The following is a 14192-nucleotide window of genomic DNA, read 5'->3' as shown; positions in this document are numbered from 1 at the left end:
GCAACCCCCCCCCATGTAGATTTTTGCAAAGTACAGCTTAATTTCGATTCATTTGTTGCTGAATGAAAAGAGAACTTTCACTTAGAAACGGATAGAAATGTCCCGTTTGCTGCACTTCAACAAGTTGTATTTTTGCCCCGTCACAATGATCCTGTTTTGTTGAACAGTGTCAGGGCTTCGGGAGGTTTCCACTCTGGTCTCCAGGGCAAATCAGCTGGATTAGTCATTGCCTTTGTTATAAAGGAGTCAGATGTTTTGGGAGGGACTTAATTCCTTTCAGGCATCACGCTGTCCAGTTAAACAAAAAAAAGTCACTGATTAAACTAAACACAGAATTTTCTATCTATTCACCATTGTCCAGCTATCTATAAATATTTGACAGATGACATCTATTCCTTCAATGTTTTGCCCAATATACATTATGTTGAATGGTGATTTGAATGGAGGAGATGCAAGATATGGAGGAAGAGGAGATCCTCACTGTGACAGTAAGCCAATGAGCAATTGTCTGTATTGTACCAATGTTGCCCTGGGGCTTCCTGGTTGGCTCAATGAGAGCCTATCTTGTGACTACAGATCAGAAGTGTCTTAGGTTTGTGTTCCCTGAGGTATGCGCTGAGTTAGCTAGTCTCAATCAGTGGCAGGGATAGTGAAGCTACAATCGGCACTCAGCACCCCCTCGCTTAATGAAAGGGCTATTGGCTGGGATTCCTGTTTCTGATCTCCTTATGGTGGCCCCCTCCTCTCCTCTCCTGGAAGTGCCTAAATGTGGATCAGGGTGTGGGATGGATTGAGGACTTGGTATTGATGCTTTGGCAGTCGATTATTCTGGCACTCACCCTCATTAATGGTCTATTAGTTGAGACCACATTTTCAGGCACAAAAGGAAAGAAAGTCATTCTTCTGATCTTTTAATTGCAATTTCTTCTTCGCCAATTAAACCATTTATTCTTACTGACCCTGCTTTGTATTACCTTTGAATGTTAGCATAATTATCTGAAATAAATGTAAGTCACATTAAGCTGCCCCAATTGCCGGTTCGGAAACATGTTGTGCCTGATGAGTATGGATGATGGATAAGCAAGTTGGAATTTGTATTTCTTGTGTGAGCATGAAAATTTCCTGGTATGGGTTCCCCGGGCTCAATTGTTTATACTGATTTACGCATATTTTAAGTTTGGAAGGATACTTGGCTGTAACTTGACATGGGGAAAAATAAATGCAACATTAGGTACTTTTTTGGCCCTGAATTCCGCAGAAGTTTGGCCCAGGGAGGAAACTCCAGGCCTGGGTATCTGAACCCTGCAGTTTCCGATTCAGAAGTGGCAGCACTGGGAGTACGGGGAAGGTGTGTGGGTTGGACCGACTGCATTCGCAAGGTATCATAGGCAGCAGTGCTGGAATTCCCAGTCGATCCAGCTGTCCCCATCTCTGACTGTGACAGCACGACGGAGGGGCAGCAGCTGGAAAAAACCTCCCTCCATCGGCATCCCGAAAGGTGGCCTGAAAGAGAGCCGAGAGCCGGGAGAATAAGTTCCCTCTCCTAATCCCTTCGCCTGCCTCCATTTGGATTGCAGCATTTCTGTAACGTCCTGTATCTAGAATGTATTGTTCCCTTTAAGCTCAAATACTGAATTTAAGACAAGGATAATGGGGTGTGTAGACAAAGCAACAATCCCGAGTGCACCGGTCATTCATAGGATAAACAATACTGAACATATAAAGCCTACTTATTTGAAAACAATGTTTATTTCCCATTATTTTTCTATTTAATGATGATACGTTCACCAAAAATGGAGAAAGTGCATTTGCACTCTCCATTATTGTAAAAGGATATAGAGGCACTAAACAAGTCGATTATCAGCCTGTGAATCCTTTCACTACGCCGAAGGCAGGTGGTAAGAATGGGAGAGTTTCCTGGTCAGCCCTACCGCAGAAGGCAACAGCAAACCACTGCAGTACTTTGCCAAGCATAATCATGGACCAATCCAATGGAAGCTCATGGTCACCAACTTCCTCTTAGGGCATGGTACCTGGAGGAGGGGGAGGATAGAGGCACTGGAGAAGGTGCAAAAATAAATTGGCAAGGATGACATTGGGTTGAGAAGTAATAACTGCAGGAAACCTGAACACGCTTGGGGGTAAACTGATACAGGTATTTAAAAGTACGATGGGATTTGATAAGGTAGCTGAAGTGAAACTTTCCACTTGTCGGGAAATCCAAAATCAGTGTTTCTAAATATAAGATAGTCACTAATAAATCCAACAGGTATTTCAGGAGAAACGGTTATGATGTGGCACATGGAGTGGTTGCCATGAATAGAATAGGTACATTTAGGGGGAAGCTAGTTCAATACATGAGGGAGGAAGGAATAGAAAGATACGTTGATATGATGAGGTGAAGAGAGGTGGGAGGAGGTTCATGTGGAGCATAAACACCAACATGGACCAATTGGGCTGAATGGCCTGTGCTGTACAGTCAGCGTAATCGGTTTAATGGTTCTTCACTCACTGAAGGTGAAAACCTGAATTCTGAGCTTTGGACTGTCTCAATTTTTCTTCTTCTTGCTGAGTTCATGTTTCAGGTCACAATGAATTTGAATTCCAGGATCATCTCGCTGTCGGATATAATGGAAATTCTGTAGAACAAGAATTGAAGTGGCAGCAAGTATGATGCTGAAAGACAATCTTTTAATAATCTCTCATGGAGCTAGTTTCAATCTCTAGCTTTGTGACTCGTCAATATTGAGAAAAGAAATCTAAATTACTTTTAAAATGACAGCCTTATCGGTAACCATTGGTAACAGGCAGCCTTAATTCCTTTATTTGCTACGTAGGGGATTGAACCACTCACTATTCGCAACCTTTGAGTCCTATTTTGACCCTTCACTGAGTTTCTGGCCCCATATCAGCTCCATCACCAAAAATGCCCATTTCTACCTCAGTAATGGTGCCCTCCTCTGTGCCACCTCAGCCCCTCCATTGCTGAAACCCTTATCCATACCTTTATTAACATCTACACTCGACCATTCCAATACCCTCCTGGCTACCCTTCCCCCTTGAACCTTCATAAACTTGAACTCATCCAAAACTTTGCTGCCCGCATCCTAACTTGCATCAAGTCATGCGCACCCAACATCCCAACATCATGGTCTGACAACATGTTGCTTTTAAAATTCTAGTCTGAATATCAAAATCCCTCCATGGCCTTGTCCCTCCCTATCTCTGTAACCTCCTCCATCCTTACAACCCCTTGAGAACGCTTGTGCATCCTTGGTGAATCTTATGTGCCTCAAACACTGCTCCTGGGTGAGGTGGAGGTAGGAGATGTCTTCCCTGATGAAAACCCTTTATGGAGAGACTTCCTCCTCCTTCCTCTGTTCATAGTTTCCCCTCTCTGCAGCCTGCACTGCATCTCCCTTTGTGTTTCAGACCCAGAGGCACTGCAACCACGGCTTTCAATGACAAATGTTAGGCTAACTGTCCTATGCTTTCCTATCTTCTGTCTCCCTCCTTTCTTGAACAGAGGTGTTACATTTGCAGCTTTCCAATTTGCTGGGATCTTTCCAGAATCTGGGGAATTTTGGACGATCACAACCAATGCATCCAGTATTTTAAGAATAAATTAGATAGATACATGGATGGGAGAGGTCTGGAGGGTTATGGACTAGGTGCAGGTCAATGGGACTAGCGGAATAATATTTCGGCACAGACTAGAAGGGCCGAATGGCCTGCTTTCTGTGCTGTAGTGTTCTATGGTTCTATGTTCTATGGTCCTATCTCTGCAGCCATTTCCTTTAAGACCCAAGGATGCAGGCCATCAGGTCCAGGGGACTTGTTAGCCTTTAGCCCCATTGGTTTTCCTAGTACTTTTTTTCCAGTGATCATGATTGTTTTACATTCCTCCCTCCACTTTGTCTCTTGATTTTCTACTATTCTTGGGATTTCTTTTTGTTTTTTCTATTGTGAAGACAGATACAAAATACTTGTTCAAAGCTCCTGCCAATTCCTTGTTTCCCATTGTTAATTCCCAAGCCTCACCCTCTAAAGGACCAATGCTCACTTTAGCTACTCTATTCTTTTTTATATACTTGTAGAAGTTTTTACTGTCTGTTTTTATATTTATTACTAGTTTTCTTTCATACTCCATGCAGCTGAAAGCCTGTTCAGCTAGGAGTGATTAGGAGAGAGTGTGAACAGGACCTGCATAGTCCAAACTGGCAGAATGTGCAACAAATCCACCTGAGAGACTCCTTGATATCAAGATCCGCCCACTGTGCATGCTTCCAGCACACGCACGGCACGCCCACACTCACACCCTTGCAAGCTCGGGACGTTGAGCTGGCTGTGCCAGAAGTGGTTGGAAGTGGTGCACCGCCATTTCAGCTGCTCCTGTTAAAGCTATGGAGCCACATTTTGAGGCCTTTGTCTTTGACCCTACTATGGGGGTCTTTGGGTCAAGGGGCAGAATATGCAAGAGCAAGACTTGTACGGTACAGTGGCGTACCTGGAAACTAATGTTGGCATAAGATGTTTGTCCTGGTGTGAGCTCACTCATCCTGTCCTTGTCTTCTGAAGGTATTTGGGCTCTAACATTTTCAATATCCCTACACTGACTCAGGGCAGGGCACAATTCCATGGGTGGGGGTACAGAATTAATCGGATAATTCTACTAAAGAACTGGCACAGGCATGATGGGCCAAATTGTCTTCTTCTATGCTGTTACATTCTATGATTCTAGGATTATCTGCTGCCTGTAACAACCCTCAATGAGCCTAAATTGTTGAATGCCAGACTATTTGGCCATATCATAGGTGACTCTGAGTTCAATGTAATTGAGGGAATTAACTGAGCAACCACTACCAGCTAGAAGGACAGGGGCAGCAGATACATGGGAACACCACCACCTGGAGGTTCCCCTCCAAGTAACTCACCATCCTGATTTGGAAATATATTGCCGTTCCTTCACTGTCACTAGGTCAAAACCCTGGAGCTCCCTTCCTAACAGCACTATGGGTGTACCTGCACCACATGGACTGCAGCGGTTCAAGAAGGCAGCTCACCACCACCTTCTTAAGGGCAGCTAGGGATGGGGAATAAATGGTGGCCCAGCCAGTGAAGCCCACATCCTGTGAATGAATAAAAAAAAACTGAGAGATAATAAAACTAGTTAACTCCAACTTAGATGAACTGATAAAATGCAGCCTGGTGTTTGAGGTAGGATCATTCTAGCCTCCGTGATCACATTCTTATCAGACTGTGTCATCATCAATTGACAAATTGACAGTTTTTAAACCAGCCTTTATATAAAGGCTGAGGTGGTGGTGGGGGGGCATTTTAGTGATAGCGACCACAACATGGTACAGCTTAAGTTTGTTATGGACAAAGAAATAGACAAGTTGCAAAAGAATGTTTTGGATTGGGGGAGAGTGGATTTTAGTAAAATAAGGCAGGATCTGGCCAAGGTAGACTTGGAACAGCTACTTGTGGGGAAATCTATAGAAGAGCAATGGGGGGCATTCAAAAAGGAAATGGGGAGGGTACAGGCTCAACATGTTCCCTTTAGGGTGATAGGAAGGAGTAACAAGCCCAGAGAAACATGGATGACCAGAGATATTCAGGTTACGATGAGAAGGAAAAGAGAGGCTTTTAGCAGGTACAAAGGGAGCAAATCAGCGGAGGCATTAGTGGAGTACAGAAAGTGCAAGGTGGAGCTTAAGAAAGCAATTAGGAGAGCAAAGAGGCTAATGAGAAAGCTCTGGCTGGTAAAAGTAGGGAAAATCCCAAGATATTCTATAAGTATTTCAATGGGAAAAGGATAACCAGGGAAAGAGTAGGGCCCATATGGGTGGAGCCAGAGGACATCGCTAGAGTGTTGAATGAATACTTCACGTCCGTCTTCACCCAAGAGAATGAGGATGAAGGTATCGAACTCGGGGAGAACGACTGCGAGGTTCTTGAGCAAATTGATATAGGGAGTGACAAGGTATTAGAGGTGTTGGCAGGCTTAAAAGTGGACAAATCTCCAGGTCCGGATGATTTGTGTCCCAGACTGCTGAGGGAGGCAAGGGAGGAGATCGCAGGGGCTCTGACCCAAATTTTTAATTCCTCTCTGGCCACAGGGGAGGTGCCAGAGGACTGGAGAACAGCTAATGTGGTTCCGCTATTTAAGAAGGGTTGTAGAGATAAACCAGGGAACTACAGACCAGTGAGTTTCACGTCAGTGGTAGGGAAACTATTGGAGAAAGTTCTGAAGGAGAGTATCTATCTCCACTTGGAGAGGCAAGGTTTGATCAGGGATAGTCAGCATGGCTTTATCAGAGGGAGGTCATGCCTAACAAATTTGAATTTTTTGAGGAGGTGATCAGGTGTGTAGATGAGGGTGGTGCAGTTGATGTAGTTTATATGGATTTCAGCAAAGCCTTTGACAAGGTCCCACATGGGAGACTTATAAAGAAGGCAAATGCACATGGGATACAGGGTAATTTGATAAGGTAGATTCAAAATTGGCTTAGTTGTACCAGACAGAGGGTGATGACAAATGGCTGCTTTCGTGACTGGAAGCCCGTGTCCAGTGGTATACACAGGGACCTGTGCTGTGTCCCTTATTATTCATCATTTATATAAACGACATAGATGACTATGTGGGGGGTAGGATTAGTAAGTTTGCGGTTGACACAAAGATTGGCCAGGTGATTAACAGTGAGGTTGAGTGTCTTGGGCTACAGGAAGATATTCACGGAATGGTCAAATGGGCAGTTAAGTGGCAGATGAAATTTAACCATGAAAAGTGTGAGGTGATACACTTTGGAAAGAGTAATTTGACAAGGAAGTATACAATGAACGGCATGACACTAGGAAGTTCTAAGGAACAAAGGGACCTTGGCGAGTGAGCCCATAGATTTCTGAAGGCGGAGGGGCATGTTAGTGGGGTGGTGAAAAAGGCATTTGGGACACTTGCCTTTATCAATCGAGGCATAGATTACAAAAGGAGGGAGGTCAAGTTGGAGTTCTATAGAACCTTGTTGAGGCCACAGCTGGAGTACTGTGTGCAGTTCTGGTTGCCACATTATAGGAAGGATGTGATTGCACTGGAGGGGGTGCAGAGGAGATTCACCAGGATGTTGCCTGGGATGAAACATTTAAGTTATGAAGAGAGGTTGGATAGACTTGGGTTGTTTTTGTTGGAGGAGAGAAGACTGAGGGGCGACCTGATTGAGGTGTACAAGGTTATGAGGGGCATGGACAAGGTGGATAGGGAGCAGCTGTTCCCCTTAGTTGAAGGGTCAGTCATGAGGGGACACAAGTTCAAGGTGAGCGCAGGAGGTTTAGGGGGGATGTGAGGAAAAGTTTTTTTACCCAGAGGGTGGTGACAGTCTGGAATGCGCTGCCTGGGAGGGTGGTGGAGGCGGATTGCTTCACATCCTTTAAAAAGTACCTAGATGAGCACTTGGCACGTCATAACATTCAAGGCTATGGGCCAAGGGTTGGCAAATGGGATTAGGTAGGTAGGTCAGGTGTTTCTCACGTGTTGGTGCAGACGCGATGGGCTGAAGGGCTTCTTCTGCACTGTGTGATTCTGTGAATACAAGGGAGAAACCTCCTGATCTCCTTTGAACCGTCCTTATAAACAGTAATTACCTGTGAAACTCCAGATTATGATTAAAATTTAGCTGCAGACTAACTCTTTAGATTGCTGAGTTTCTAGCCAAAGGTATGATAAATTTAAGAAGACACATGAACCCAGCACCGATCTTATGGCTTCCCACCTAATAGGCTACGGACTAATTGAAGGGACTAATTGAAGGGACTAACTGAAGGGTTGTCTGCTTTTCAATGCCAATTTCATAGGTCACTTTTATATTTTAAACAGTTTCAGCAAAATTAAAAGTGGGGACTGTAGTCTCCAGAAATGGTTTAAGAAAGCTTCTCATGAGTATGCTATTGGGATCTTAAAATGATAACAGCAGAGAAATCCGGAAAATTTAAAAAAAACATTTAGCTGAAAACAAATCCTAAACTCTCTTGCTTGGACAAGTGCTTCACCTTGTTGAGTGGCAAAGAGAAGTCCTCAGTGTGGTGCAAATAGCTGGTTGATTACTGTCAATTTTAGTTTTCCTATAGCTCTGAACTCTGTACTGTCTGCATCACACAATCCATATTCATCATTCAGAAAAAAACCTCAATGAAAAATCATCCCTGGTAAGTTGAAACAGTCCAGAGCTGTCAACTGGTATCATCTATGATTCATTGGGTAGCACTCTCTCCGCTGAGTCAGAAGGTTGTGGGTTTAAGTTCCACTCCAGAGGCCTGAACACATAGGCCTAGATTTTCACTGAGTTATGAAGACTCCATGACTTATCCAAAATGGCTCTGGGCACCCGGATCCGGAAGTCCTACCGCCATTTCCAACAGATCCTATTTTCGCTGGTAGGGGAATGGGTGCGGGATGTGACTCACACATGGGGGAACCCGAATTCAGCAGGACCATTTGAACTTAGTGCTGAGTTCAAACATTTTCACAGCAGCAAGGGCCTTATCCTGCAGCATGTGACTTACAAATTTTTAGAGTAGGCATAAATGCTTTAAACAGCCGTTGAGGCCTGTGGAACTATAAAGCTGTGATGTTATTTAAATGCCCTGCCCTTTAAATGTTGGGAAAAATAGCCTGCCTGTGTCTGTGAGTTGAATTTTCAGTTTCAATAGATATTTGTTGCCATAAAACTAGGTTCTATCATTATAGCATTATTAATGCTTGACTCCTTTCACAACTGTCATTATCACAGTGGGGGACTATAAGTTCACAGTTTGATTAACAGCTTCAAGAGGTTATTAAAGGATTATCTGTCTTTGATGTAGGGTTAGGAATACAAAAGTTTGTTTTTATAAGGCATTAAGTATTCCGGGTGATTTAAATATATTGAATGGGCTTTTATGAATGAGAATTTTTGTTTATATAGTGAAGTCTGTAATAGATACTTAGAAATTTATTTTATTTCATCTCACCACGATTCCTGAGGTCCACCCATGGTGGATATTGGGTGAGTTGGCATGGAGGATACAAGGGAAAAGGATGGTGGGTGGGGGCTACGGGTTGGCGTGAATTGGCACTAACTTGGCATAGGGCTATTAAGGGGCACGGGTTGGCATGGAGTGTACGTGGGGCCATTGGTGTTGAGTGGAGGGGCACGGTTTGGCATGAGGGATATGATGGGCCATTGGGATGGGTGGAGAGGCATGGGTCAGCATGCAGGGTATGTGGGGCCATTGATGATGGGTGGGAGGCATGGGTTGATGAGTTGAAGTTGAGTTTGAGCATGGGGAGTAGGCGGGGTGGAGTCAAGGGGGTGTGGGGGCTGAGGGCATAATATTGAACAACACAATTGTGATGAAATCCCAGTGAAACATGGAGGGCCTTTTACCCAGCCCACCTTGGCACTCAGCAGCCCAGTGGCCACTTCTGAACTATTTCTAAGGGCAGCTGGCCCAAATCCAGCACACACCCGCCCTCATCCCCCAGAATGAAGATCCCACCATTGGGGACACTTTTTCCTGAGGTGGGGGTGGCGAGCTGGAAAATTTCCAAACTTTGCGCACCTATCTTGGGAGTGAAATTCCAGGCCAAAATCTAGGTTGATTCTCCACTGCAGTACTGACAGAGTGCTGCACTGTCAGTGGTGCTGTTTTTCTGATGAGATATTAAACCTCTCAGGTGGCACTAAAGATCCTATGGCACTATTTTGAAGAAGGACAGGGGAGTTTTCCCAGTGTTCTAGACAATATTTATCCCTCAACCAATGTTGCTAAAATAGATTATATGATCATTATCATGTTGCTGTTTCTGGGAGATCGTGATTGGATGTTGTGTTTCCTACATCATAAAAGTGACTAAGCTGAAGTAGTTCATTGAATGTAAAACATCTCATGATTTCTTCAGGTCGATGAAATGTGTTCGACAAATGCCACTCTGTCTTTCTGTCAGTAGGCTGGATGGACTCATACTGAGACCATATCATTTGAAGAACCTCTTTTGTGCAGTTGCTCGACTAGCAGAGATCATGGGCAGAATATTACCATCGGCGTGTGTCCCGATGTCATCGCATGCCATTTCGATATTGTTTTTGGTGGGTGCGTGCCTGCTGAACTGTCAACAACCTATTAAGGCCATTAAGAAAGCAATTGACCTTATTAACAACACTGCCTGTCCAACCTTAAGGTTGGTGGGCAAGCGAAGAGCCCAAGCGGCCTTTGTGTTTTCCAGGAAAGCTCAGCTACGGGCGGGATGAGGTTTCATGAAGGTTTTATAAAATTGATAAATAAATTTTGTGAACTTCACAAACATGCCCCAGCTCATGTGACACTGTCGTGAGAGGACATATCTAAATAATTTTTTACTTTATTATTTAAAAACTTTTATTATTGACTTAATCTCCCTGAGGCAGAGAGCTGCCTCAGGGAGATAGCTGCGCTCTTTCGTGCGCTACAGGCCGCACGTTATGCGGACTTTAATTGGCCTGCCCGCGTAAAATGGCGGCATGCAGCTGATTGTGGGTAATGATCGGCTCCACGCCCGCCCCGCCCGCTCTCGCCCAGCCTGCCCGACATAGGTAAGATTCTACCTCATGTAAAAAGTGGATCAGCAGTCAAGCAGTGCAGTGCACTAGGGCACCAATGGGTGGTGCCATAGAGCAATGTGATGCGGATTCCGCACTCCCAATCCTGAGCTCCATACCTCAGTCCAAACACTATGGGAAACAGTCATATAGAGTCACATATGGGAGGGGAAAACAATTTTAGTGGGTGAATCATCTCCAGGTCTGTTTTACACATCTGGTTGATTTTCATCCTTATTTTCAAATCCCTCCCCATCTCTGTAATCTCCTCCAGCCCTACAACCTGAGGAGAGATCTGCATCCCTCCAATTCTTTTCGTAACTCCACCATTGATGGCACGTACCTTCAACTGCCTAAGACCTCCTCCAGGTACCATTCCCTAAGAGGGCATTGGAGACCATAGACTTCCATCGGATTGGTCCATGAGTATGATTGGTGAAGTACTGTTGTGGTTTGCCATTGCTTTTTGCAGTATGGATGACCAGGAAGCTTTCCCACTCTTACCGCCTGCTATCAGGTTGTATTGGAAGGATTTACAGGCTGATAATCGATCTGTTTGGCCACGTTATGAACGCACCTTCCGTGGCCATCAAGTCCTGAGATGGGACTTGAACCCGCAGCTTCTGGCCCAGATGTAGGGATGCTACCCACTGTGCTGCAAGACCTCCTCTTGCCTAGGGCCTAAACTCTGGAATTCCCTCCCTAAACCTCACCACCTCTCTCTTCTCCTTTAAGATGCCTCTTAAAACTGATCTCTTTGACCAAACTTAACAGAACCTTTCCTAATATATTCTCATATGACTTGTTGCCAGTTTTGTTTAATAACGTGCCCATAGAATAGAGGGAAATCCTATTATACTAAAGAAATAAATATGTAAGTTGTTGTGTTGTGATCTCTAGATTCCCTCCCTAAAACTTTCTACCTTCCTACCTCTTCACTTTTATGATGTTTCTTACAACCTGCTTCTTTGACCAAGTTTTTGATCACCTGTCCAAATATTTTCTTATGTGGCTTGGTGTCAAATTTTGTCTGATAATACTTCTGTGAAGCACGAATCAGAGATTCAAACTGAATTTAATCTAGAGTTGGTGAGTTGCCCTATACTGCATCATGGGCACTACTGAGCTAACTGGTTCAAAGTGGATGCAGATTGCTGGGTAACTGGAAATATCTTGGGATGCTTTACTATGGGCAGGATTTTTACCGCGGCAGTTAGGCCCAGGAGCGATCGCGAAACTGACCGCTGCCTGCGATCAGGCCCTGACCAATTAATGGCCAGCCAGTGTGAATTGTGCATTGCAATGCTGAGCGCTGCCGGGGTGGAGGTGGGAGGAGAGTAAGCGGGGAAGTTTGTGCATGAGCGTGGGTGTGCGCACTGAAAGCTCCCTGAACGCACAGGGCTGCCTCAGGGAGCTGAAGATTAATAACAGTACAAACAAAGATTTAAAAAATAAGGTGAACATGTCCCCTCATGTGACAGAGTCACATGAGCTGGGATATGTTATTAAAGAGATTTAAATATTTTTATTTTATTTTTAATTCCTGTTGGAAACCTCATCCCGCCTGTGGATGAGGTTTCATAATTTGCCCACCCACCAGCTGAATGGCTGGACGGGCAGCGAAAAATCGATTTAATTAATTGATTAAGGGCCTTAATAGGCCTCTTAATTGTCAGCTGGCGCGCCTGCCGCCTCTCATGCTCACCTGCCGAGCAAAACATTGCGAGTGCGCGATGACATTGGGACGCTCACCTGATGCCATCCTACACTATTTTACTCTCGATCGGTCGGGCACACGTCCGCCCGATGAGAGAAAAATCCTGCCCCATGTTTTAAAGGTAATATAAGACCATAAGACAATAAGACATAGGAGCAGAAATTAGGCCATCGAGTCTGCTCCGCCATTCAATCATGGCTGATAAGTTTCTCAACCCCATTCTCCCGCCTTCTCCCTGTAACCTTTGATCCCCTTACCAATCAAGAACCTATCTATCTCGGTCTTAAATACACTCAATGACCTGGCCTCCACAGCCTTCTGTGGCAATGAATTCCATAGATTCACCACTCTCTGGCTAAAGAAGTTTCTCCTCATCTCTGTTCTAAAAGGTCTTTCCTTTACTCTGAGGCTGTGCCCTCGGGTCCTAGTCTCTCCTACTAATGGAAACATCTTCCCCACGTCCACTCTATCCAGGCCTTTCAGTATTCTGTAAGTTTCAATCAGATCCCCCCTCATCCTTCTAAACTCCATCGAGTATAGACCCAGAGTCCTCAAATGTTCCTCATATGTTAAGCCTTTCATTCCTGGGATCGTTCTCGTGAACCTCCTCTGGACCCTCTCCAGAGCCAGAACATCCTTCCTGAGATACGGGGCCCAAAATTGCTCACAATATTCTAAATGTGGTCTGACCAGAGCCTTATAAAGCCTCAGCAGCACATCCCTGCTTTTATATTCTAGTCCTCTCGAAATAAATGCCAACATTGCATTTGCCTTCCTAACTACCGACTCAACCTGCAAGTTAACCTTAAGAGAATCCTGGACTAGGACTCCCAAGTCCCTTTGCACTCCAGTTTTCTGAATTCTCTCCCCATTTAGAAAATAGTCTATGCCTCTATTCTTCCTACCAAAGTGCATGACCTCACACTTCCCCACGTTGTATTCCATCTGCCACTTCTTTGCCCATTCTCCTAACCTGTCCAAATCCTTCTGCAGCCTCCCCGCCTCCTCAATACTACCTGTCCCTCCACCCAGCTTTGTATCATCTGCAAACTTAGCCAGGATGCCCTCAGTTCCTTCATCTAGGTCATTAATGTATAAAGTGAAAAGTTGTGGTCCCAACACTGACCCCTGCGGAACTCCACTAGTCACCGGCTGCCATCCTGAGAAGGACCCCCTTATCCCCACTCTCTGCCTCCTGCCAGACAGTCAATCTTCTATCCATGCCAGTACCTTGCCTCTACCACCATGGGCTCTTATCTTACTGAGCAGCCTCCTGTGTGGCAACTTGTCAAAAGCCTTCTGGAAGTCCAAGTAGATAACATCCATTGGCTCTCCTTTGACTAACCTACTCATTACCTCCTCAAAGAATTCTAACAGATCTGTCAGGCATGACCTCCCCTTGATGAAACCATGCTGACTTTGACCTATTTTACCATGCACTTCCTAGTATTCTGAAATCTCATCCTTAATAATGAGCTCTAAAATCTTACCAACGACTGAGGTCAGGCTAATCGGCCTGTAATTTCCCGTCCTTTACCTCACTCCCTTCTTAAACATTTTCCAGTGTTCTGGGACCCTCCCTGACTCCAGTGATTCCTGAAAGATCACCACTAATGCCTCCACTATCTCTTCAGCTATCTCCTTCAGAACTCTGGGGTGTAATCCATCTGGTCCAGGTGATTTATCCACCTTCAGACCTTTCAGTTTTCCTAGCACCTTCTCCTTGGTAATGGCCACCATACTCACCTCTGCCTCCCGACTCTCTTGAACTTTGGGGATGTTACTCGTGTCTTCCACTGTGAAGACTGACGCAAAGTACCTATTCAGGTCCTCCGCCATTTCTTTGTTCCCCATTACTACTT

General features: G+C 44.8%; 1 protein-coding gene across 1 annotated transcript in view; it reads left to right on the top strand.

The window, feature by feature from the left end:
- Positions 1–415: 415 nt before the first annotated feature.
- Positions 416–14192, top strand: part of lgsn (lengsin, lens protein with glutamine synthetase domain) — a 33810-nt gene continuing 20033 nt past the window's right edge. The window contains exon 1 of the mRNA XM_078541837.1: positions 416–488. Coding sequence (XP_078397963.1) covers positions 441–488 — 48 coding nt within the window. The 5' untranslated portion in view covers positions 416–440. The remainder of the gene's footprint in view (positions 489–14192) is intronic.

Source organism: Cetorhinus maximus, chromosome 5, assembly GCF_964194155.1.
Source record: "Cetorhinus maximus chromosome 5, sCetMax3.hap1.1, whole genome shotgun sequence".
NCBI classification, from domain to species: Eukaryota; Metazoa; Chordata; class Chondrichthyes; order Lamniformes; family Cetorhinidae; genus Cetorhinus; species Cetorhinus maximus.
This window is presented reverse-complemented; position numbering and strand designations above follow the sequence as displayed.